Genomic DNA, 26,175 nt, shown 5'->3' on the forward strand with positions numbered 1-26,175 from the left:
TTAGGAACTGTCATTACCTTCATAGGTGCAACACGGGCCTTGCCCAAGACAAACGCCAGCTCTGTTATAATCTCCCCGGAGGAGCAAGTTACTTGAGCCCTAAGAAATCCTACTGCACTGAATACGTCTTGCGAGCTATCACCAAACATGTGGAGTTCAAGATGTTGGAATGGTCCTGAAAAGTAACTTCTCGGTATAGTGATCTCAGCCAACCGCGGCAGTTCAACACACCAGGCAAGGAATCTGTCAACTGTGTCTTTAGGTAACTCGTCATCCCAATTTTGTCCATTGACACGCCAAATGTCTTTCAAGACTAACCGAGCACCAACAGTAAACGGTGCGACAAGACCAATTGGGTCGTAGACCTTTGACACAAGACTTAAGACCAAGCGCTGTGTTAAACTTTTCGTGATGGTGCTGTTAGTACCCCTGCTCACAACCAGGGTATCGTTGATGTGATCCCACTTAAGCCCAAGCACGTGCATTGATTCCTCCTTGGATGAAACGATGACCTTAGGTTCAGTGGATTGAGCAGACCCATCAATTCGGTCAGCCAGATCTGGTACATTGCTTACAAATTTAGTAAGCTTGAACCCACCTAGATGGAGAAGATGTACCAATTCCTTCGACCTAATGAGGGCCCTCTCGGGGGATTCCACAGAGTCCAAGTAATCGTCCATGTAGAAGTTCTCAAGGACGGCTTTCGCAGCTTCTGGGTACTCCTTAGCATTATCGCGTGCCGTGCGCTGAAGTGCGTAGTTGGCGCAGGTGGGCGAATCTTTTGCCCCAAAGATGTGGCGCGTATACTGGTGTACCACAACATTTGATGTGGGGTCCTCCCGCCACAAAAAGCGCAATGATGGCTGATCACATGGTAACAATCCAACTTGGAGGAACATTCCCTCGATGTCGGCGGATACGGCAAATGGATGTTGTCTGAACCGTAGGAGTACATAGATTAGGTTTTGCAGTAGGTCAGGTCCGGTGAGTAATGACTTATTGAGAGATGCGCCATGGAATTTTGCTGCTCCGTTTAGTACCCTACGAACCTTGCCCGGCTTGTTCGGGTTAACAACGGGATGGTGTGGTAGGTACCACTCTCGTTCCGAGCGACTTTCCACCTTATGAGCATCTTTGACCCTTACTACGTAGCCTTTGTCTAAGTCCTCTTTGATGGAATTCGAGTACTTTTCCCTTAAAGTCTGGTCTTTCGTAAGCCGCTTTTCCAAAGATTTTAATTGAACAAGCGCTGAGAAATAATTGTTGGGCAATTTGATGTTATCTTCAGCCCATAGCATTCCGACATCGTACCTTTTTCCATTATGCACGGTGGTGTTTTCAAGAATTTCATGCGCACGTGCATCCGAGGCGGATCGTGGGTCTACTTGCTTAAGTGCGCCGTACGACTCCATGTCGTACCAAGATTTTACCTGACTAGTGAGTTCAAAATCCTGCTCCATATTGGCTTTGAAGCAAGTCGATACTAAACCTGAAGACGACGGTAGAGGGCCGCTTAGAACCCAACCTATGGGCAAGCGAACAGCGAAGGGCGAGGACTTCTCATCGGCAGCGAAGTACTCTAACGGGCGGATGGCATGATACACATCCTGTCCAAGTATCATCTCGATGTTTCCGTAGCAATATGTAACTGGGTCTAGAACTGCCAGGTGCGGGTATGTCTCCTGAAGTGCTTTAATGTTAATGACATCGGCGCCTACATTCAAATTTTCCTTGACGTAAGGGCTTACTTTAAATGGTTCAAATGCTTGGTTGTCGCGTGGTGTTACAATTAGTTCAACTAACTTAGTGTCTACAACCTCCTCGGTATTTATACCCTTGACTGTCAGTTTCAATGCTGTACCGTGCAAACCAAGTCTATTTGCAAGATCATTGGACACCCAAGAGTTACTGCAAGCGGTATCGCACAAAACTAAAGCCGTGGTGTCTTTACCGGAAGGGCTCTTTAACTGTAATTCAGTCACCTGGAGGAGGCCTTTCACATTACTCACAGATGACAAAGTTGTGGTCTTACTCGATGATTGGACACTAGGAAGTTTACTTTGATTTGCGCCAGCATTAGAGTTACTGTTGTTGCCGTTTGAAGGGGATTTTGATGGATAAACCCTCTCAGCTCCATGGAGAAGTGTGTTATGGGAGCTGTTGCAACCGTCCTTCCTGCATTTCCTGGGATTTGGGCATTGCCTGAACATGTGCTTTTCTCTCAAACATGAGAAACACAGTTTTGCTTCAGCCACTACCTTTGCTCGCTGAGTGGGAGACTTTTCTTTAAATACCCTACACTCCTAGATGCGGTGGATACCTTTACACACAATGCAGCGAGGGGTTGCAGGCGTTGCCGATGTTGAGGCTGGTCTCTGAGTGCCCTTAGTTTGTGTATTAGCAGCAAAAGTTCTTGAGGCAACTTTGGTCTTTACTACTGAGTTGGTGTTATCCTCAGTTTTTGCTTTCGACGAAGTTTGTTTCATTAAATCATGTGCCTCGGCCTTCTCCTTCAACCAATCGTTGAAATCAAGGAGTGTTGGCTTAATCCAATGTTTCTTCACTGTGAAGAGTGACCAAGACTCTTTCAGATTGGGCGGCAATTTTTGCACAGCCGTATTGAGAAGTGAGGCGCTCTTAAGGTCTGCGTCATATGAAAGTGATTTAAAGACCCCAACAAGACTTGAAATTGTTGCAGAATAGTTTATGATGTTATCACTATTGTGCATCTTTAGTGGTGGAAAAGAGCTGAGTTTTTCTAAGTGTGCACTGACTACTGCCTGTGGTTGGCCAAATTTACGTTCGAGTGTCTTAAGTGCGTCCTTATACATTACACCACAGTATGCGAACTCAGCGATGGCGGTTTTAGCTTTTCCAGTTACAAGAGTTTTTAAGTATGTTAACTTGACATCATCAGTCAAGGACTGTGTGTCTATGGCGCTTTTAAATTGTCCGAACCTTTCGTGCCACTGCAGGGGATCACCTTTGTACTGTGACAACTTCCACTCGGGCAGTGGATTGTTCTTCTTACAAGTAATTGCGTCCGCCAACTGCTTTATCAAATCCGCAGAGTCCAAAGAAGGAGCCGAAGGTGTGGAATGCGGCGGGCCAAAGGTGGGGGCGGTACCTGTGGAAGAACTAAATGGATTCGCTTGCATGAAGTCTGATGTTACGTAATTTTGAGCGCCTGCTGCTGCTTGTGCATGAGGGGAGCGGTGCGATGTAGATATATGAGGGTTGATTAACGGGGCCGGTTGTGCGGTGTATAAATTTGTAGATGTACGTACAAGTGGTAATGCATTTGGTGGGACTGCTGCCGGAAAACGCCAGACATTTGGATCTGGAGGAGCAGGAGGTGCGTGGGTTATGGGCACAAAGTTTTGGGGCTGAAAATTCTTTTGTGGAGGTGCTGGATGATTTAATTGAGGTACGAAATTGTTTGCGGAGGAAATGAATGGTGCAGGCGGAGAATGGGGTAACAGATTGACATTATTCGCCACGGGGTTAGTGGCTTGCAGTGGGAGTGCTTGTGGCGGGGAAGGAGGAAAGCGGAATGCTGGTGAGATTAACGGAAAATGCGGTGGTGCGGGGTTTAGAACGGGGGATGGAGGGGCTGGTACATTTATGTGTGCTTGTTGCGGATTAAGTGCTAGCGGAGCATTAACAAGTGTGTTTAAAGGTAGTGAACGCGAAGGGCTGACTAAATTCAACTGTCCCGGCCTGCTCGACCTGCGAGGGAATTGATGATCTAACTGTAAACCATCGAAGTGCATTGTTGCTTGAGACAGTTGTCGGGCTGTGTTTGGGGCGTTTAGTTGAGTTGGCATACCAAAGTTTATTGGTGGTGATGGAGGCGTATATTGAGGCTGTCGCTGCTCTTGCATGATGTTGTTTGCAACATGTGCATCATTGGTTACATTGGTTCCACTACTTGGTTCATGGACAGGGAGGTTGATGTTGGCCTCAACTTGACCCTGTGTATTGAGATTGAAGTGTGAGTTAGGAAGTTGAGCTGAAGAAGGTCGTTGGACAATTGCTTGGTTGGATTGGGCGATGGAACCAGAAAAGTGCAAACTCGGTTCGTTTGCAACATCTGCCATGTTCCCGGCTGGTGACGAATTAACCCAATCTTGAACAAGTTTCTTGCTCTTCACTGAACTTCTTTCCGTAAAGAGCCCACTCATTTTGCCTGTACCAGACCCGTCCGCTGATGATTTTGTCATCAACTCAATTTCCTCAAGGGCTGCAGCAGCTACTTCCTTGCGATGATCTTCCTCAAGCTGTTCAATTTCTAATTCCCGCAATTTCGTTTGTTTTTCAATTTCAAGACGTTGTCTAGCAATGCGGAGTTTTGCCTCATGTTGTTTCTCAAGTTCCTCCCTTTAGAGTCTAGATAGTTCTAAGTCTCGATGACGCTGACTTGATCTTTTTGAGGAAGTCATATGTGAACCTGATCTTGATTGGTGAGAGGTATACAGCTCTGCTGTCTCTTTGTCATGGACCGAATTGATATACCCTCGAGCAGCAGCAATGAACTCATCAGTTTTCTTTGTTACAGTCTCTAACCATTTCTCAAGATTCTTACAGGCAGCGTCTGGATCTTCAGTCTTTTGTGCCAGATCAAAGAGCTCTTCATTCTTATCAACTACTCTAGTAAAAGCATCTTTGCACTTCACAATGAGACGTTCGAGCTTAACTTTCCTGTCTTGCTTATCAACAGCATTGTTAATTTCCCCATAGATGTTATTAAGTTCAGCCTCTAATTTTGCTCTTGCGCTATAAAGTTTGTTGAATTTGTCCTGCAATGTTGTCATGATCTTAAGAAAAACAGGAACCACAAGTTTAATTTGGTTCTAGTATAAAGTACACACACATATGCAACAACACAAATGGGTTATACCGAACCCTAGTGTGACGATTTGCCTAGCAAACCGCCAAAGAGCAAAGATGTTCGTCGAGTACAATAGTACCCGGCGAAAGAAAGAAAGAACGGTGCGCAGGAAGCGCGAAACGGGACAGGACGGGGGACGGGACGGACGGGAAGAGACGCCGAACGAATAACGCACGACGCAACGGGAAACCGGACGGACAAACGAGAGCGTCGGGCGAATGGCGCGCGACGAAACGGGAAAACGGCACGGGCGGGGCGGAAACGTCGGGCGGATGGCGCGCGACGAAACGGGAAAACGGCACGGGCGGGGCGGAAACGTCGGGCGGATGGCGCGCGACGAAACGAGAAAACTGGCACGGGCGGGTGCGGAAACGTCGGGCGGATGGCGCGCGACGAAACGGGAAAACTGGCACGGGCGGGGCGGAAACCACAAGCGAGGAGGCGGGAAGATCGATGCTAACAGACCACAGCAACAACTCAACCAAACAAGCTAGCCGTAACTCCAGAATAAACTTAAGTCACACCCTAGAAAGAAGGAGACGAGCTACTGCCAGGTACACTAGCACAAATCATTATGGGGCTTTAACAACGGCATCAAAACATTAAACATGAAACAATTTAGGGCAACAGTGTAGTATAACCAAAAGTCGAAAAGGTCAGGAACTTTACTAGCCGTAACTCCAGAACAAACTTAAGTCACACCCTAGCAAACCACCCTACCCAGACAACAAAAGTGCATACTACAAAATTAATAAAGGTACAACAAATTGCTAGCAAACAAGTGTGGTGAAAGTCACGAAACAAACCAGCCGTAACTCTAGAATGAACTTAAGTCACACCCTAGCAAGGAACGAGACTAAACAACAAACCAGCATACTAGCAAAAAGAAATTTTACTACAGCAAAACTCAACATACTACATCATACAACAAATAAAGGGGGAATAGAAAGAAACAAGAAGACACGGAAACAAAGAGGACGGAAACGGAAAATGAAACCAGATAACCTGCGGAAAACGAACGGTAGTGAATAACTCAAAATGGGGAGAGCGAAACGTGTAGTAAAGCGCTATTGGAAGGAATCAACCACAAACTAACCCGCGCAACAACGCAAGACTAAGAGACATTTAGGTTATTAAAGGCTTGAGTAAGTTCCGCCACCTCGTACGCATGGCGGTTGCGGAGCGTTTTTCGACGGCGCTTGGAAAGTTTTTTCGGTCGGGACCGTGTTATCAAGGACCGGAGGTTGTTCTTATGAGTTAAGACTATGGTCAGTGTTTTCAGCTCAAGCGCAGGCCTTTGGTGTAATGCTCTGTACTCTTTGAGTAAACTAAGATCTTTCTGTTTACGTCTAGACACAATGTCTTTCACTAAGTGTATGGTAACTAGAGTACTACGCTTGAGCTGATCAGAAATATCAGGAGTTCCCTCTCTGGGGCAATACACTATAGCTTCTATGCGCTCCTGATAGTTTTCAAGCACTGCAATAAGCTGTGAAGGTGTTAAAGGCTTATTGTTGTTGCTTCGATGACGTGAAAGCGAATTGTTCACTACATCATGCCATATAACTAGGCGCTTCTTATCATGAAAGAAATGACTCAACTGGAACTGCGCTGTTTTTCGGACTTTCAATGCGTTAGGGTTGAAACTTAAACCCGGTAATGCGTAAACGTTACGTTTGTAACGATTTTGTGTTACTTGAGGCGCAGTTTTTATGGCGTGATGAAGTGAACTCGCAGCTAATATAAAAACCATATAATGTTTTTACAACATAAATGATTTGAGCTTTGCTCAAACTCCGAACCTTGACGTTAAATGCACGATTTTCACGAGTTACCAAGAATAAGCGCTTAATTGAGAGAAAAAAAATCAGTTCCCTGATTCTTTTTTTCAAAATTTGAAAAAATTGACCAAACTCTAAATTGTACCCTTTTTTATACTACTGTTCGATCCGCAATCTATCGACGCTCTAAATGAAGTATTGCAAAATTTTCTCAAGTTTGGTTAATTTTTTCAGGTTTTTTTTTCGCTTTGCTTAAAAGTGTTATAGTCTTACCCAAGTACCAACCTTCACCCCGATTTGGTCAATTATAAATTTTGACCAAAAATTTTCAAAATTGATGTTTTTCAACAAAAGATGTGTATGGGTTGGGTTATCGGTGACCGGTGAACTCAAAAAATTTGTTATATGGGATAGGAAATGGGTTCTGTGGGCTAGATTTACCGGTTAGGGTTATCAAATTAACGGCTTTAAAGGAGTTTAATTCAGTTGAGTCTTACAAGTTTTTTTTCGTGTTGCTGCTACTCTGGAAGCCATCTCATTGGTATCTGACACTCTTTCTGTGGCTTGTTAAGGCTTGTTTTGTCGGTCATCCACGGTTTCTTTTTTTTTCTGAGTTTACTCTGTGCGGGTTGTTTCCGGATGCTGGAATGAGGAGGTTTGATCCCCCTGAATTGGGCTTCGGAGGTGGGTATCTATTCGATGGACCATTGGGTAATCTAGTTGGGGGGTTGGTTCCATAGCTAATTTGTTTTCTGCTTGATGAAAAGATGGCGATGTTTTCGATCATCACGGTGCAAAAGGTCACAAACAACGACATTCATTGCAACTGTACGGTGTAGTTACGTCAACTTCGGTTTGAGGTGTGGCCACCAACCCCAGGGTTTGATGCGTGAATCGGGGATCGGTTGGGTATCGCGGGAGGGGGAGAGAGAACCCTGGAAGAGATTTCAGATTGTGGACCCGCGCCTCCCCGCCCGCTACCACTCGCGTATTGGGATGTTGCAGTGACTGGTTTTTCCCTAAGTCCTGGGTATTCGAGCTCCCCCGTGGTGTTCGTTGGAATCCTGGATGACTCGTAGTTTCCGGTTGCCGAATTTTGGGAACCTGGGATCCGAGATAGGTCGAAGTTTCCAGACGTTGAGGATCCCGGGGTGATGTCCTGGAATCCTGATGCAGATGTATTTCTGGGATCCCGGGTCGCGGTACCAAAATAAAGCTGATAAAGCTCAGTCTTTCGCAACTTTTTTCAGTTCTATAAGCAAACCACGAATAACAACTGTCTTCTATCAACGTAAAAGGCCAAAGGCCTCTCTCAATGGCCCGGCAAATCTAGCTTGATCTTTTTTAGCAGGTATTTTGTCTGAGTCGATTTTCGACTCAGATTGGTCACCGATACGTTTTCGAAACATAAAAATATTAAGCCTAAAAAGAGCGCAATCGATTCAGTATATTAGTAGGCTCAACGAAAATTATGTTTAACGAACTTTTTCCGAGCTTTCTATGCCAAATAGAACGTATTTTGTGTGCATTTAATCTTTTTGTAAGGCTTACATGGTTAAGAGATATGACGTAATAAACTTTCTCGCTGGATAGATTGAATAGATTTCTCGCTTAGTTTTCTCGCTGCTTTATTTAAATAGCGCATTGTTCATTTACGCGGTAACAGTGTGAATAGCCGCATTTCTATAGGTGTGAAGAGACTTGAATTCGCTGAGACTAATCTCATTTTCTTCTCAGTTGGGTGTTGCTGTAGTAATGCTGCTCCTATGCCTGTGTTCGAAGCATCTGTTATTATGTAGAATGGTTTCGTAGTATCTGGCATTGTTAACTCTAAATTGTGTGTTATTGTTCTTTTCATTTGTTCGAAAATTGTTTGATGTTCTTTTGTCCATTTTAAGTCATTTTCTTTGTGCAGAAGGTTATATAAAGGTTGTAATATTGGTTGCATGCCGTACACATATTTTGCAAGAAAGTTTATTGTTCCGAGGTATCTTTGGAATGCTTTCATACTTGTTGGTGGTTCCAGTTTTTGGAGACCATCAATTCTTGAAGTTAGTGGTTTTACTTTCTTGTCTTCTATATTTTGTCCTTTTTTCAGCATGAAATATGTTTTATCAGGTGCTGCTTTAAGGTTTTCTTTCATTGTATTTTGTGATATTTTAACAGTGTTTCATACATCTGTTCGTATGAGTTGGTTTGGGTAAAAATGTCATCAACATAGGTGATCACTGTTCCTTTTCTGATTAAGGGGTAAAGAAAGTGTGTTAGTATTAATGCAAAGGCTGCGGGTTCTATTGATATTCCATAAAACAATCGTTTAAAGAAATATTGTTCATTGCCAATTGTGAAATGAGTGTATCTCATTGATTGTTCATCTAGTGGTATCTGGTTGTACGCACTATTGAGATCAGCTGTTGTAAATATTGTTCCGTTTATTCTTGTTAGTGCCACGTCAACAGGTTCAATGGGCCAATTGCCTTTGGATTTATCTATCATGCTTTTCAAGTATCGAGCGTCCAATACGATTTTTAAGGATTCTCCTTTTCGTAGTATTATTACGGGGTTTGTAAAGGTATTTCCCGTTGATAGTTAGTCTTTATTGACAGGTGCAATTATGTCATATTTTTCTATATTCGTCAAGTATTCTTTGAATTCCGTCTCGAAGGTGTATCGGTACTTTACTGATTCTTTGTTTTTTAAAGACTGCATCTTTTTTCATTGGTAGGTTCAGTTTTAATTTAGTTTTTCCGACGTCAAATTTTGTTGTTGCGTAAACTTGTTTGCATTCTAATATGATTGATACTACTTTTTCAGATCCTTCTTGTGTTAATCATGAGTGTTGGAAATCAAACATTTGGATGAACACCTTCTCTGTTTCCGTGTATTTGTTAATATTGAATTTGCATTTGAATTTAGATTTTCTTTCAAATGTTGCTACTTGTTCAATTGTTTCATTGTCTTGGATATTTAATATTTCATTGATATCGTTTTCTTTTTTGTATGTTAAATGGCATAATGCTGCAAATAATGCTTTTGAGTTTGTTTGGTACATTTCTTCGTTGTGTTTTCTAAAAGTGATGTTTTGATATATAAAGCCGAGTAATCCAGTGTTGATGGTTATTTTATGTCGATTTTTGTTGATTAGAAATATGTTGATAAAGTGTTTTTCTCTTGTGACAGATCTTTTATATCTGTGAATGATAAGTTGTGGTATTTGTTTATCGGTTCAAAAAAGTAGAATGATTTATTAATTGTTTTTCCACTTGATGTTTCCATTTCTTTGAAAATTGGTACTGGAAAGGTAATGCATTTGTGCCGGTTTTCCTCAATATACACTGGTTCTCTATTGAAGATTGGGTATAATCTAGAATAGTAGGGATATCCTTTTGTGCTTTTCATAAGAAAGTAATATCGTTATCTATAAATGTGTTAGTATTTATTGTTAGTTTATTTGTGTTCACATTAATGGTTTCTATATATTCTTTGAAGAACGGGTTCCAAGAATGTTATGATTGCTTTGTGTTATATGGAAATAGATATTAAAGTTTTGTTGAAGTTTATTTCTGCTGTTCGACGTTCGTTCTGGTGTTAAATTAAGTGTTACTGTCCCGAATGTTTCTATGGTGGTATTATCTGCTGCTGTAAGTGTTTTTTTAGCTTTTTCGAGTTGTATTTCTGGGTTGTTGTATTTTATTTCGTTCCATCTATCTTCGTTCAAGAGGTTTAATGTTGCTACAGAATCTAATAGGAAATCGATTTCGAGTATTGGTTTCTGCTTTCTAAAATCTTGTTCTAGTTTGTTATATGGGTACATCGGTAATATCCAGGTATGATTGCTTTCTAGTGTATTTATTACGGTATTGCATGTGTCTGTGTCTTCGTTTGCGTTGTAAAATTTATCTAATATTTCTTGGTCTTCATTAGATGATTCTAATGAGTACTCGTTCTCATCTATTCCAGGTGGATCATCATTTTGTGTTTGTCCTTCTATGTTGTCTATTCTGTTTTCATTGTAACTGCGATCTCTTGGTTGGTATCTATTGCTTTGTTCTCTATTTGATGAATTTGTTCTAATGTCTTTGTTTTTGTAAGAATAATGTCTATTGTTACTATAAGATCGTCGTCTTTATCTGTCACTTCTGTTTGAGTCTCTGCTATAGTTTCTTTGTCTGTTATATTTATTGTTGTTGTAATTATTGTTATTACTTCTGTTGTATGGTGAAATTTGTCTTGAAAAACTACGGTTCGAATATCTCGAGTTTGATCTACTATTGTTGTATCTGTTATAATTACTGTTTCTAATGTAGCTATTAGTTCTACTTCTATTATAATTGTTTCTATTATAGCTGCCACTTCTATCATTGTTAATTCTGTAAGAATTTGTGTATTTCTGTTATTTTTACTAATGGAATTATTGTAGTATCCATTTTGTGATTGTGATCTATATGGTGTTCTGCTTCGTGAATTGTTGTAGACCGGTGATTTTCATGGTAATTGTTGTCCATTAACATTGTTGGAATCAATTTTTCTATTTTGGTAGGTTCTGGTTGTTTCTCATTTGTCCATAGAATGACTTTTCTTTTAGTCGTGTAATGCTTTCTCGTCGTGGTCTTTTGAAACATCTGCCTTTTGTGTGTCCGTGCAAACTGCAATAGCTGCAAAATAGTGCAAACTTCGGTCTTGCTTTAAAGTTTTTTCTATCATATGTGTTGCTAATTCCGTTAAGAACCTTACAGATTGTTCCTTCAAACTGTTCCAAGTCATTCTGGTTTAGATCGTTAACAGTGTTACAAGCTGCGTTCATTTGTTTGAGATCTTCGGTGATATTTGATGTAGTTTGGTTGACTTCAAAAAATCTTTTATGATTACTTGTTTTTGTTCTTGTTATGTCCATTTGGTCAATTTTATCGACTAATGTTTTGAATGGCATTTCTGGTTCTCTTGGCGTTTGTTTATGGTTTGCATGTTTCTTCAAAGCTGATGTTTTTAATTCGTTGTCCAAGCATCTGATAAATGTTTGGTTCATTACATTATTTCTATAGTCCTCTGTTTAGAGTGAGTATGCTGTTTTTTTTAATGTTTCAATTCGTAATGCTAATGATCGTAGGGATTCTTTCGTATGTTTCTGTGGTTGTTGTATTACTATTTTTGCGTGTTGTTTTGATTTCTCTGAATCGAACATGTCTGAGAATTCTTTGCAGAATATTTCCCAGTCCAGTTTTGTTTCCCTTGGTAGAGTGGAGTACCACTTTTGAGCTGGTCCTTGTAGAGTATGTAAAATTAAAGCTGCTCTATTTACTTTCCAGTGGCGAGTTCCTGGTTTATTTACGGGTTCTATGCCACTACTAAGTATCATCGCTGCTACAATGCTATTTAAGTATTATTCAACAGTGTATGCTGGGTCTGTACCGTCGAAAGGTCTAATTGTTGTTGGTACTGAACCACTACTAATGTTCTGTTCTATTTGTGATTCTTCGTTTTTGCTCATTGATGTTAATTGTTTTCAGAATGGTAGAGGAGGTTCTACGACTGTTGTTTTTCTTTCTTCTGTTGTGATTGAATAAGTTCTTCGTGTACGATTTTCTTGTTGTCTATTATTTTGTATATTGTTATTTTCTGTGTTTCGGTTTTCTGTTCGTGGATTATTTTGTCTATTAATGTCATCTATGGTTCTTTCAATTCTGTTAAACACCATTTCCATTGCTTCTTCTTGTTTTCATTCTATGTTTTCATTTATTTGTCTAAATTTGTTTTCTAGGTTATCTATTACATTACTTGTATGATTTGTTACTTTTTCTGTTATTTCACATATAGTTCTTTATAATTGTGCATTTGTTGTTCCCAGTATAGTTTATGATTTTCACGGTTATCGTTTAATGAGCTATTGTATGTATTATTTCTATTATAATTATGTTGTGTTTGATACTGATTCTTCTTTCTACAGTTCTGATTTACTGATGGCGGTAGCCAGTTCCCAAATTGGAGATCTTTTTCATCTGAGTCAGAAATGTTTAATTCGTCTGCTATATTGTTTTGATGGCCAATTAAATTTGAGGTTAATGGTTTATCCGATTTTATTGTTGATTTTTAACTTGTATTTACCTGAACGTCTTTTGGTGTTGACGTTGATGTCAAACTTCTTGACAAATTAAATGAAGAAGAACATGCCTGTCTTTGGGATAATTTTACTAATCCTTTTATGTAATTCAAGCTGTCTGAACTTACTTTTAGTGTGCTTTCAAAGTGTGATGAATAGTTCTCACTGTTCCTGATGTGTTTGAGGTCGTCACATAAGTTTTCAATCTCTTCGTAAATTGTTTCTCCAAATTGTATTCTTTTGTCATTAATGTGTTCAAAATTATCTGACCAGAATAGGAATGTAAATTCTGAAATAATTTTTATTACATCTAATGTTGCTGTTTTTAATTCTGTTTTAAGTTCAATAATTTTTGTTAGCCAATTGTTGTAATTTATTATGTCAATTCGTAATTTATCATTTACTGTTTGTATTTGTTTTTGTTGTTCGGTTAAATATCCGGTTGTATTCAGTAGTATTTCGTTCATTGTGCTTGGTATTGCTCTTAGTTTTGTTCTATCTTGGGAATCTTCGTGTCTCCTCAAGCATTTTTGGAATATATCAGATAGTGTTGTTTCATTCTGGAAATCATAGAATATTTTTCTATTTCCTTTTTCATCTGTTAAGGTGAATGTGTAGTGTTTGTTAAGATGGTCTCTATCCATTAGTATTACTGGTAGATAATGAGCCAGATGATTTCTATGGATGTTAATTTGTTGTATATATTTTGTTTCTTTGAAGAGGTTATTCTTCGAATTTATTATTTTTCTGTAAACAATTTCACTGTTTTCTTGCGGCAATCGCTAGCAATTGTAAATGGTGTTAAGAAATGACTGTTAGAAATTTCATCGGGATTGGGTTTGCCAGTGATGGCTGTAATCAGTTCCGTTTTAATATGATTATCGATTGTGTCAAAATGTTGGTGCATATCTGGTGTTGTTCTGGACATGAATGTCAATTTACTTTGCAGGCCTTTGGTCAGACATGCGTAGGCAATCTGTGGTGATGTTTTGGGGAACTCTGCAAGTTTTTGTATCATGGTTATCATTTTCTCTGTGAAATCTTTCGTTTTCTCCGCGCAGGCTCTTCTTTCCCCATTTACTGATCCCAACAGACATTAAAAAAGCAAACAATTTGCATCCAAATTTGGAGTTCACCTTGGAAAAACTGAATTCAAAATGTGTGCCGATTTTCATCGATATTTCAGTCAACGAACAAAGAAAACTATCCTGTAAGTGGTACAATAAAATCCAACAGAAACGGGAGCAATTCTGAACTTCCGTAGCTGCACACCACTCCAGCAAAAATGAGTACAGGGTACTATCCATAAGCCTTTCGATCCACAAGCAACTGGCAATGCTTTCCTGCAGCCTTGAAATATATTGTGGAACAGTTTTTATCCCAAAAATTGGTCGTTGGGCATTGTAAATCAGACAATTGGGAAAGTTTTAAAAATATTCAGCGTCTCTAAAAACCCCTACAAAAACTGCTGAAGGAAGCAACTCGAAAGTTAGGCTAAACAGGAAGCAGATTCCCACTGTTCGTCTACAATATAGAAGGCGTTGTGTTTTCTCGACTTCGGTCGCAGGGTTCTTAGTTCCAGTCATCAAGTTTTAAAATATTCGCCACTTATTCCTACAGAAATGGCAATCACAGAACAGTTGGCATGTGCAAACGTTCTTTTCAGAGTAACTTTCCTCGACGAAACGCCACATTATTCTATTTTTCAGTCCGGCTTCGTTCTCAAATTCAACGTATTAGTCCACTCTATTCGCAAGTCGATAATTTTTGAAGACCCATTGCGACATTGCGACACCGACAAAGTCTACCTCCATGGATATCAAGTTTCACTTCTTACAACATGAAGAGACTACAAATCCAAAAACGACTCTTATCCGAAAAACCCACTAGTTATCGAAAACAAGAAGTTCTTAAACTTGAAAACCAATTGATAGAATCATCGGAACTGGACAGGATTGAATATCAGGAGAAAATCATGCGTGCAAGAAATACCGGTACAATCTTCAAACACATGAAAAGCCTGAAAAAATCACCCAGCCTTCCAAAATTACTAATCAAAGAAAATCAACAGAGCACAAAAATGCAAGAGCAAGTCGATGACCTAAAAATTCTTGCAGTGAAGAAAACGTTTTGGCAAGTTCAAAACGATCTCAATGGTATTGAACAGTGGGTAAACGAAAATAAAATGAAATTAGCCATGGACAAATGTGCAAAGCTGAGCATAAGAGGTCAAACACAAAATTAGGAGCTTATGGGCACTAAACTAGATTCATCCAAAGTCATCAAAGATCTCGGCATCTATGTTTCCCATGACCTGACGTGGAAGACACACATCGAAGAACGAATGAAAAAAGCGAACAAAGTACTCTACCTACTTCGACGAAACATAGCTCTTCAAGTAAGACAAGAGATCAAGCTCGGACTCTACAAGTCACTAATTTTGCCAGTACTCTTATATGGCTCTGCTTGCACAAATCCGAACCGAGGTGAGCTACAACAGCTTGAAAGATTTCAAAAGAAAGTAGTCAAATGGATCCTTGGACAAAAAGTCATGCCGTATCCAAATCAACTGAGACTTCTTAACATACTACCACTACCAATGTTCATGCAACTAAATGACATTCTACTTTTATCGAAATTGACAGAAGACGATAGCTTTTTACCAATGCTGAAACAAAATTCAGAAAAAGGGAGAACAAAAGAATTATTCAAGCTCCCGAAAACCAGAACTGAAAAGGCTAGAAATGACTTCTTTTTCCGTACATGCAGACTAGCAAATCGAATAGAAAAATACATTGAATTTAATACGAAAAAAGGCCTTAAAAATCGAGTTTTAATTTTCATGTGGAAGTTTGAAAACGAGCGATTCGACGAAAATAACATCTGTAGCTGGCATCTATGCTGTGACTGTCAGATCTGCAGAAATAATAGGACAATTTTCTAAGACGACGACTGGGACGAAAATCCCTTCAGTGAAAACTGTAAATCCCCAACAACAACAAAAATGTGATATTTCAGTTGTTAAATTATTTTTTTCCAGAAAATATGTTCTGTTCAAACTTGCTTAAAAAGCTGCTGTCATGGAGCTGACTCACCGAAATGGACACAGCAATGGCTCTGTGCCGTATCAAAACGGCAACTCCGTCCATTCTTCAAATGGAACAGTTAGTTGCGCATAGTGTGTTCTGGAATCTTAAATCTTGACCGGAACACTATTTTGATTGGATCTTCTGGGAGAATTTGTTGCATTGAAGTGTATTGTAAAGGGATTAAAGTGGGCAACATAAGTTTTCAAGTGATACTATGCAAAAAGTATTAAAAAGAATTGAATTGAACATTAGATATAGTTGCCATGGGTAGGTTGGGTAAATGTGCAATTTAATTAATGCCGAGTTGGAAAAGGTATCATTTGAGGTAATTATTTTAAAATTGGGTAACATAGCCGAATTTAAAATTTTTCCATGTTAAGCTATAACAGCGTTATTTCCATTTTAAAATTTGTTTTAGCTGGCGAACTACCGCATCGAGATTAGAACTACAAATATTACCTCTATCAACGACAACTGCATTCCTAGAGACATATATTTTAGGTGAGGAGAGCTTAAAGCTTTGGAAATCATAATCATGTCAGGTTTTCAAACTTTGAATTTTTCAGAATATTTTCCTTCCTGGACCTCACAAGTCTTTGTCGGTGTTCAGGGGTATGTCAGGTGAGTAGCTGTTATCAAGCGTAAGTTACCGAGCGAAAAGTACGAATTCATGGTTTTTTCATTGCCAGTTCCATTGTTGCACCAAACTTTGCGGTATTTGATTATATCCAAATAACTGACAAATGAAAGTCAGCAAAAATCGTTGGCAAATTGAACTTTGCTCAAAATGGATTTTAAAATTTTAAAGTTAGAGAGGAGTCACAGTGTTAAAATGACTTCCGTCAGTCTTTTTCTAAATGCTTGACTTTCATTACCTACTCACCTTCTTTTTTTTCTGTCACTGTAGCGGACATGTAAGCAAAAATTTTTCTCCGGAAAAATTGTGTTCAGAAGTTATGTCGCTGGTTAAGTTTATCCCACTCTGTATGGCAGCAATTTGATCAATTGCTACATTCAGTAAAACAAATGCATGGCGCGTCATATTCGGTTGCAGAAATTATAACATTAAAAAAAACACCGAAGTCTGAATGGTTGCAAAAGCTTGATGATCAAACTCTGAATTCTAATATACTCATACTATTACTGCTGTGCTGTAATAGCAAGATGAAGTACCTTGTCCTTGTGGTTTGCAGTTTAGAATAAACACTGGAGTTGAAATTGATAAGAATCAACAGAATTTGAAAAAAAGCTTATTGAATGGATTGATCCGCACTATTTTGAACCCCTATTTTAAGGTTGTCAATTTTATCAAGTCTTAGCTGGAAATTGACAACAGCTTACTTCTGTGTCGTATGAAAAAATTGAGCTTTTTAATTGCTCTAAATCACAGTAGCAATTGATAAAAATTGTTCATCGTTTACTTGAACGTTTTGAGTTCTGGCAGATCAATACGCATAAAACTTTTTACTAACTTACTACCAGAAATCGAAACGGTAGTGTTCACAGTGAACTATCCGAAAAGCAGAGATTTTCGAGTGGAGTTCACCAAGGCCAATTCGTCCTTGGGGCGACGCTTTGATATACATCAACGACCTCCTCAATGTCGTTTTTTGTCCATAACTCTACCTTTTGCCTAACAAGATTCGAAGATGCGCAATAGTAGTAGTAGGTCAGCAAGAGTGGGGGGGGGGGGGGGTAAAAGGACGTACCTATGTATAAAGATTACCTATAGCCTATTTTCATCAATTTTCCAAAGACGTACCTAAAAAAAGAGAGTGAGAACAATAGACCTGTCATCTTATCGTAATTACCCAGGGGTAATTATCTTAATTACCCCAGGGAAATGCATCCGCTCTAATGCACTTCAGCTAATCTTATCTACTTAACCTTTTTTGAAAGGAAATAATTATTTTTAAGTTTTTTTTATTTTTCTATTTTTCCACTTTTCAATTTTTGAAGTTTTTTATGTAAATTTTTTTATTTTAAATTTTTTTTTAAATTTAATTAAATCAATTTTGGTAGAAAAATGTCTTTTTTTTCGTAAGGTTTTTGATGAAAAATGCATAGTTTTCATTTTTTTTTCGAATTTTTGAGTTTAATTTAAAAAAATAATTATTTTTATAGAAATGATAATTTTTTTAGAACATTTTTTATTTAAAAAAAAGTTGTTTTTTACCTAAGGTTTGTAACAAAAAATGCAGATTTTTATGTTTTTTTATTTTTCTATTTTTCCATTTTTCAGCTTTTGAATTTTTTTATTTTATTTATTTTTGAAAAAGAAATCGTTTTTCTTAAAACATATTTCCTTCAAAAATGTCATTTTTTACATAAGATTTTTAACAAAAAATGCAGATTTTGATGTTTTTTACTTTTCTATTTTTTCAGTTTTTGAAGTTTTTTTTAATGGAATTTTTTTTTGAAAAATGTTTTACTATAATGAATTCTTTTAACCAATCATATCATTCGTATAATCTATGTTAAAATAAGCTAGGACCGAGAAACTCTGTTCATTTTGTGTTTAGTCTCAGTTGAATATCAGTGGCCTTAAAAAAATGCAAAATACTCCATCACTTCCTTTACTTCCTTCAACATCTTTTCTTTCGACATTTCATTCTGATTTAGATTTCGTTCCCAACAAAGAGGAATCGAAATTTAGAACAACAGTAACTGATAACAACATCGAATTATCCTTTGAGGTGGATTGCACAAGAGTAACAATAAAAACACAGACTACTAGCTTAACACTTCCGAAAGATTTGTGGAGAACTTTAGAGGCTGCTAGACATCATAACCTCCACATAGCAGAAGAAAAAGTCAACAATTCAGTACTTTCTCTTCCCACTTATTTCCAGGCCATTGAGAGAGTTCGAAAAGAACAAGGATTTCATCCACTGAAAGACTGCAAAGGTATTTTGTTCCCGTACTCTCGTGAAATAAATCACTACGGTGTATGGTGGGTAGAAGACATGTTCTCCAAACATGCTGATACAATTTCTACAAAATCAGAAACCTTCGATCTTCCCAATTTCCGAGATCTTATTCTTCCTCCTATCCAAGAAAATGACAATGATGAGAACCAATCACTTCATCAAAATGTTCCTTTCTCGAACTACAGGTGCTCTCCAATATAAGTCTTAATAGTTGCTTGTATTCTTTGCTAAATTCTCCCTCACGTGACAACATTTGTCACGTCACGTGATGTTACTAAAATTAGAAATGACATAACTATAACGTCATGATGAACACTCAAATCTCATTGGTTACGACTGCTTTTACGTGATCTCATTGGTTACGATGTCGCAATAATTCTCGTTCTTACTAAAATTTCATTGGTTCGATTTATGAAGCTCTTTCTTGAAGATAATTCATTCATTTGTTGCTTTTCGTTTTCAATATTCAGTTACCTTATTTATTCAATTCTTCCTTTCTTGCTTTAAAAACTCATCTTTTACTTACTTCACACGCCACAGATGGATCAAAGTTCAGTCTCAGCTGACTGCAAAAAACCCTACGCCTTCCCCTTCCGCAAACGAAACCATAAGGGAAAACCAGTTATTCCTTCCTCCCAGTTTGATTATCATAATGAAAGCATATATTCTTTGTTTACCGATACCAACGTGAAAGTTGAGGACACTGTTTGCAAACCAAATGAGGATCACCAAGGAAACAACAACCTTTGGTCTTTCCAAGAATACACTAACCGGAAATTTCAAATCAGCATCCCAGAGGAGACTATCAACACAACCTCGAATTGGACCCACTTGAAAGTCTTTCGCGAAAATGTCGAAGGTGAATTTGTTCTACATCAGTTTCTGATGCTGTCGGTCTGGGAATCGAAAATTTTCATTCAAAAACTACCTGAGATGTTGAAAGAAGCACTACAATTTGAACCCACAGAAGTTACTGCAAAATTGATGATTGACGAAACTTTGTTCCAGCCAACTGATGTGGAGGAAAAAGCAAAATTCGATGTGTTCTGGGAATTGAGTGAGACTGCTAGGCGAAAAGTATGTGTGACCAGAACATTTTACCAAGATGATCCGAATCGATGTTATTTCAGCATCAAGCTCTTCACTCGAGGGACTGAAAAGGACAGTTTTAGAAGGAAATGCTTCCTTTCTGTCAGAATTGGGGAGTTGCAGAAATTACATCGAATGAGCAATGAAATTATTTCAGTGCTGAACAAAGTCAAAAACCCGACAAAATCGCAAAGTGCATAGAAGTAATTGTAAATTTTTATAATGTAAGTGATGTCTGTATTTATTCACTTTTTGAATTAAATTCTTTCAGAACAGTTGCTTGATATGAATATTGAGGAAATTGTAGAGTTCGAAAAAGAAATCAGTCAACTTTTTGTTGGAAATACAAAAAGGAAAAATTATTTTTTGGCTGTCTGTCGAAGTTTTGACAAAAATGCAGATCTAGATAAAATTAACAGAGAAGCTCCCTTCGGAGGTCAAATAGGAGTTGGCGATTCAAAGTTAGAAAAACTTTTGAATTGGTCGAAAATTTTTCGTTTACATGCCACATTTCATGATGCAACGGGATACCTGAAAACAAATCTAAATATTGGTCCTGGGTACTGTTACATGGTTCCATTCCTTAATTCAAAATTTAACTTTTGTTTCTTGGGACATATAACAGGTCTAGCATATTGTTGTTTTCTGAAATTTTCACCACGATTCCATTCAATCAAAGTGTGAATCATTATTTCCTAAACACGAACAAAAATCAGTTGCACTCTAATGACAGATCATAACAATCACGCAGCTGACTTTATTTTCGATAATAACAATCAGGAGCGACCTCCTTGGAAAATTTGCGGACGCACTTGCTCTCGAACAGCTTTTTTGTCAATATTCCAGTGCTTAGTTGTTTTAATACTTCTTCTTTTTTCAATTATCAACCTTATTTTTGCTAGAACTTGTGACGAACGAACAGTTTGGATTGCTATTCTTTCAAGTGCTGTAGGTTACATACTTCCTAACCCCAGAGCATAAAATGAACAAGATTATATCAACAAAGGAACGCATTCTGATGTATCTTGTTGGGCCTTCCGGATCTGGGAAGACTGTTTTCATTAATGATATGCTGCAAATGAAAACTTTTCAACCCTCATTTGATCGAATTTTATACTTTTATAAGCACTTTCAGACAATTTACGATACAATGATGCAATCAATTGCAGGCATAGAATTCATTCAGGGTGTTGACTTTGAATTAATTGAGAACTTACCAGCTGACGGCACAAAATATTTACTTATATTCGATGACTCATTAGACATTCTTTCCAAGTCGGAAAAATTCAACGAAATTGCGACAGCCGGTAGACATCGAAATTTAAATTGTGTTTATATCAAACATAATCTCTTCCACAAAAATAAAACTGGACGTGACGCCGAGCTTCAGACTACTCACATTGTTTTGTTCAAATCACCCAGAGATGTTCAGCAAATTGATATATTGGGAAGACAACTGGGTCTGGGAAAACAACTAAAACAATGGTATAATGACGCAACACAAGAACCATATGGGCATCTTATGATAGATTTGAGACCATCTACACCTGATTTGTTAAGATATTGTTCAAATGTAACTTCATTTCCTTCAGAATTCTTCGTACCGAACAGTCGTGCTCGTATTAGTGATATTAATGATAAACGCACAGAATTATTATACTCTGAAGCTCTTTCAGAATCTCAACAAGAAATTTCAACCAGCTTTTCTTCTACATTGTCCTAAGGAATTCATCAGATTTCTCTGTGAGTGTATTGTAAACTTGATTAAAGGAAACCTCACAGGAGTAAGAAAAAAACAGTTTGTTCGCTTCCAAAAACAACTTAGAAAGCTCACTTCAAAATCAACAACTCTAAATTCCAGAAGACTTATATTGGGCTCGAAAGCTGGAATAACAATATTAAGTTACATATATCAACCTTGTATGAACAAATTTTCAACTTTCTTCAATGAGTGAGGTCAAAAAGTTTGTTCTTGTTCCAAAAGAACTGTGGGAGACCAGAAAACGGAAGTTACCGGAACCCTCCTGCGAGATCTATAAAAAGGAAGAAACTGTTTTTCCAGTTATCAAAAAAGCGAAAGAAGAAGTTAGTTCCGAAAAAACCGATCGTCCACCTAAAGAACTTAAGACAGATCTGGAGTTTCACTATAAGAACAGTCCTGAGACATTGAAAACTTTGAAAGAAGTTTACGAAAACAAACGGTTGAAAATTTCACTTTCCAATACAATTATTGTTGACAACGTTGACACAGGAGTTGATATAAAAACATTCCTTCATTCAATCAAATTGAAAAACGCTCCAGTTGATCCAAATTATTTCCTAATCCTTAAAGTTCTAAATCTGAGACCACATCTGGTTAAAAACAACATTTTGAGGACACAGTATGGCTCAGACTGGTTCAATTACAGTTTCAGATAGAATCAAATTGCAGAAGTTGTATAAAGGGAAGGGACCGACAGCTTTCGGTTCTATCAACAACCTAACAAAAGCAAGTGGAATCAGTCGCGAGAAAGTTACAGAATTTTTACAATCAAAAGACTCTTATACAAAATATAAAGGAATCAGACGAAAATTTCCCCGGCTAAATGCGCATGCTCGCTATATTGATGAGATTTGGTGCTTGGATCTTGCGCAAATGGATAAACTATCAAGATGGAATCGAGGTATCAACTTTTTACTCGTTACTGTAGATGTTTTTTCTCGATACCTGCGAGTAGAACCATTACGGAGAAAAGGAGCAGAGGCCGTGAAAGCAGCTTTTATCAAAATGTGTTCGAAAAAGAACGAACTCAATTTCCCAAAAAAATTATGGCTAGATCAGGGAAAAGAGTTTTTCGGAGATATGACCAATTTCTGCGAGGACGTGGGAATCAAATATTATCACACTTATAGTGAAACGAAAGTAGCTTTTGGCGAGAGAGCTATACGAACCCTGAAAGTTTTAATTTACCGCTACCTGGAAGAAAACGACACATTAACCTATATCAAAGAACTGCAAATGTTTGTTGACGTCATTAACTCAAGAATCAATCGGAATATTGGGTTGGCGCCCAAAGATGTAGTGAATGCTGACTTTTTGACTGTCATGTACAAGCGAATGAAGCTACGAAAAAATACAAAGCCCAAGTTTCAAGTAGGAGATAAAGTTAGGTTGGCATTAGCAGAGGGCAAATTTCAGAAAGGATATAAACCTCACTATACACATGAAATTTTCCTAGTTCGAAAAATAAATACTTCAGCGCCCTTCCCGACATATTTTGTTGTTGATCAGAAAGGAGAAAACATTGATGGAATCTTTTACGAACAAGAATTGTCAAAAGTTGCATAATCATTTTTCAATTAGTCGCGCTAGAAAATGGACGGTTACAATCTACCTTATTTTAAAGGAGTTCCTCGTCAGAGGGGGCGTGGCTTTGGAGCCTTGGCTAGAACAGTCGCTAGGACAACTCTTCCCATTCTCAAGAAATACGTTTTACCTGCAGCAAAAAAAATTGGACGAGATGTAATCGAGTCAGCCATTCCCGAAATTGGTGGTGTTTTATCAGGACAGACTTCGATTAAAAAAGCAGTAAAGAAGACTGCAAAATCAACAATACAGAAACAAGTTGGTGGTGGTATGAAAAAGAGGAAAAACACTAGACAAAGTGTCACTCGACAGAAAATTCGCAAAGACTTTTTGAAGAACCTTGACTAATCATTTTTCCAAACAAACGTCACACAGAACAGTCAAACATCATGGATTCGTTTTATCTAGAATTGGTATCCAACGCTTCCTCTCAAGTTTACCCTCAAAATGCAATGGCTTCGTTCACCAATTTTCTTCCCGACAAAATTGAACTGGATGGATCATGGGAAGTAGCTTTAGTCGAAGTATCATATCCCGGTATATGTTATAACATTGAAGGAGGATTGATGACATTTCACTATGATGAGAAATTTAAGCATGTATTCGCTATTCCACCAGCAGTTTTTAACTCTATGGACGAATTTGCGAAGAGTCTTACAGATATACCCAAAAAAGCACGTCATCCTAAAAACTTAGATCCTCAATTTTCTATCAACATCGACAAAAAAAGTCGAAGACTAACTTTTTGCAATAGAGGATCTCAAAATGTATCCTTCAGCAAAAGTTTGGCTGCTAACTTGGGCGTTGAAGCTGACAAACCTGTTATGCCACCTGATTCGAAAGGATCATACAACACCAAGTCCTGGGCAACGGCAGATCTCCCTTTTGATATTACTGGAACACATACAGTTTTACTCTACTTGGATATAGTTGAACCCAATTCAGTCGGTGATGTGAAATGTCCTCTTCTACGCTCGTTTCCGTTCAAACACCGAGAGTTCCATAATGATGAGATTTTTAAGAGATCGCAAGTTCTGAGTTATCGCAATTTCGAACACTTGAGATTCCATAAAGTAATCAAATCCAACTTCCACAGTATCCATGTAGAATTAAGAAACGCTGCTGGGCACCTTGTTCCCTTCTTCCCTATTGGTCAAGTTCAACTTACGTTATTATTCCAGAAAAAATCTTGATCATTTCCTCAATTGTCCTTATAAAAAACGGTCGGCTAAAATGCAAATGAACTCCTTGTCTCACTCTATGCTAGACTTTTTTGGGAAAGTTCCAATTCTAGACCCCATTCTTTGGTCCAATGAACAGCAAATATTTCCAACAAATTCCTTAAACGAGTCAACAATCGAATTTCAATTGGAAACTGATCGTAATATTTTTACTGACTTGCGCTCTACTCGATTATTCATCAGAGGAAGGGTTATTAAAGGAGATCGAACACGTTTAGATAATGCCGAAGAAACATTATTGGTAAACAACGCTCTTCATTCTCTTTTCTCTAATTGCGAAGTATATCTTAACAATGAACAAGTTCACAGTGCCAATTCTCTTTATGCTCATCAAGCTTTTGTCTCTGCTGAATTTTCAGGGACAAAAGGAACGAAGGAAAGCTTATCTCAATGCCAAGGATATCGATACGAGATTGAGCCGAACGATTTTACAAAAAGAGCATTTACAGATACTGTTTTTCAAAAAGATAAAGATGAATTTACTTTTTACGGTCCGTTGGCAATAGGTCTATTTGCTTGTGAAACTTTACTTCTCCCAAATGTCAACCTCAGACTGAAATTGATCCGATCATCTCCAGCGTTCTATATGATCGATACTGGTGGGCTGAACTCGGAAGCCTTAATTTTGGAAGCTTGCCTTTTTACTAGACAGGTAGCGATCTCAGATAACTGGATGAGAAGTTTTAAAAGTAGACTGCTGCGAGAACCTGCCATATTTTACTATAATGAAGAACTTCCAAAAACGTTTATCATTCCCGCAGGACAGAACCAGTTTATACAAGAAAATATATTTTCAAACAAACCAATTCGAATGATTGATAATGCTATGAATCTAAATAATGAGTTCAGTGGAACATACAACACTAATCCGTTCCATTTTCGTAAATTTGGTCTTCGACAAGTTAAAATTGTGCGTGGGAATCAAACTATTGTAAACTTGAAAACAGAAAATCACGTGAGAGCTTATGCTGAAACGATGAAAGCACTCAAATTTGATGATGACGGTCCTAACATTCAATACAAGGATTTTGAAAACCATTTTCATTTATTTTTCGATCTTACTTCAACACAGGAGGCCAATGTCGAAATGCATTTTCCTGATGTAGTTGGAGCAGGAATTCGTTTGGAGCTCTACTTTGCTAACAATTTGACCAATACTGTAGAATTATTTGTTAGTGGTGAACGTATAAGCTCAATTGCAATTGATAAGGAGGGATCAGTCACCAAAAATGGATAATCAACAACTCTTACATGTTGTCAACAGGTTCCCACACCTAAAGTTCAAATATCTCGGTTCCTTCCCAGCAGATCTTCGGCCAAAAAATTTACCTACAAACACGTTTTGTATAATCAACACAGATCCATCTACTCAACCGGGCTCCCACTGGATTTTGCTAGCCAATAAAAATGGAAAGTTGTTCTACGGTGATTCGATGGGAGAAGTTTTGGAAAAATATGGCATCAAGACGAAATCAAACTTTGGTTCATTAGTACAGGAAAAACTCCAAGATTCAGAATTGTGTGGTTTATATGCTATTTATTTTGCACATGTGTTATTTTCTAAAGTCTCGTCTAAATATTTAAATGATTTTCATATTTTGAAGTTCTTTGCTGATGTTTTGTAAGTTTTGACAACCAAAATCTTTAATTGTTTAAACATTAATCCGTAAAATGATGAAAATGGTTTTCAAAACTTTTTTTAAAAAAATTT

At 38.0% G+C, this 26,175-nt stretch overlaps 1 protein-coding gene across 1 annotated transcript in view; it reads left to right on the forward strand.

Annotated features, from left to right (window-relative positions):
• The first annotated feature begins 15,807 nt into the window (after nucleotides 1-15,807).
• The window catches only part of LOC142343244 (uncharacterized), a 53,604-nt gene continuing 43,236 nt past the window's right edge, over nucleotides 15,808-26,175 (forward strand). Inside the window, exons 1-3 of the mRNA XM_075395020.1 lie at nucleotides 15,808-15,933; nucleotides 16,277-16,359; nucleotides 16,425-16,479. Coding sequence (XP_075251135.1) covers nucleotides 15,850-15,933; nucleotides 16,277-16,359; nucleotides 16,425-16,479 — 222 coding nt within the window. The 5' untranslated portion in view covers nucleotides 15,808-15,849. The remainder of the gene's footprint in view (nucleotides 15,934-16,276; nucleotides 16,360-16,424; nucleotides 16,480-26,175) is intronic.

The sequence above is a fragment of the Convolutriloba macropyga genome, chromosome 7 (assembly GCF_964194025.1).
Source record: "Convolutriloba macropyga chromosome 7, txConMacr16.3, whole genome shotgun sequence".
NCBI classification, from domain to species: domain Eukaryota; kingdom Metazoa; phylum Xenacoelomorpha; order Acoela; family Convolutidae; genus Convolutriloba; species Convolutriloba macropyga.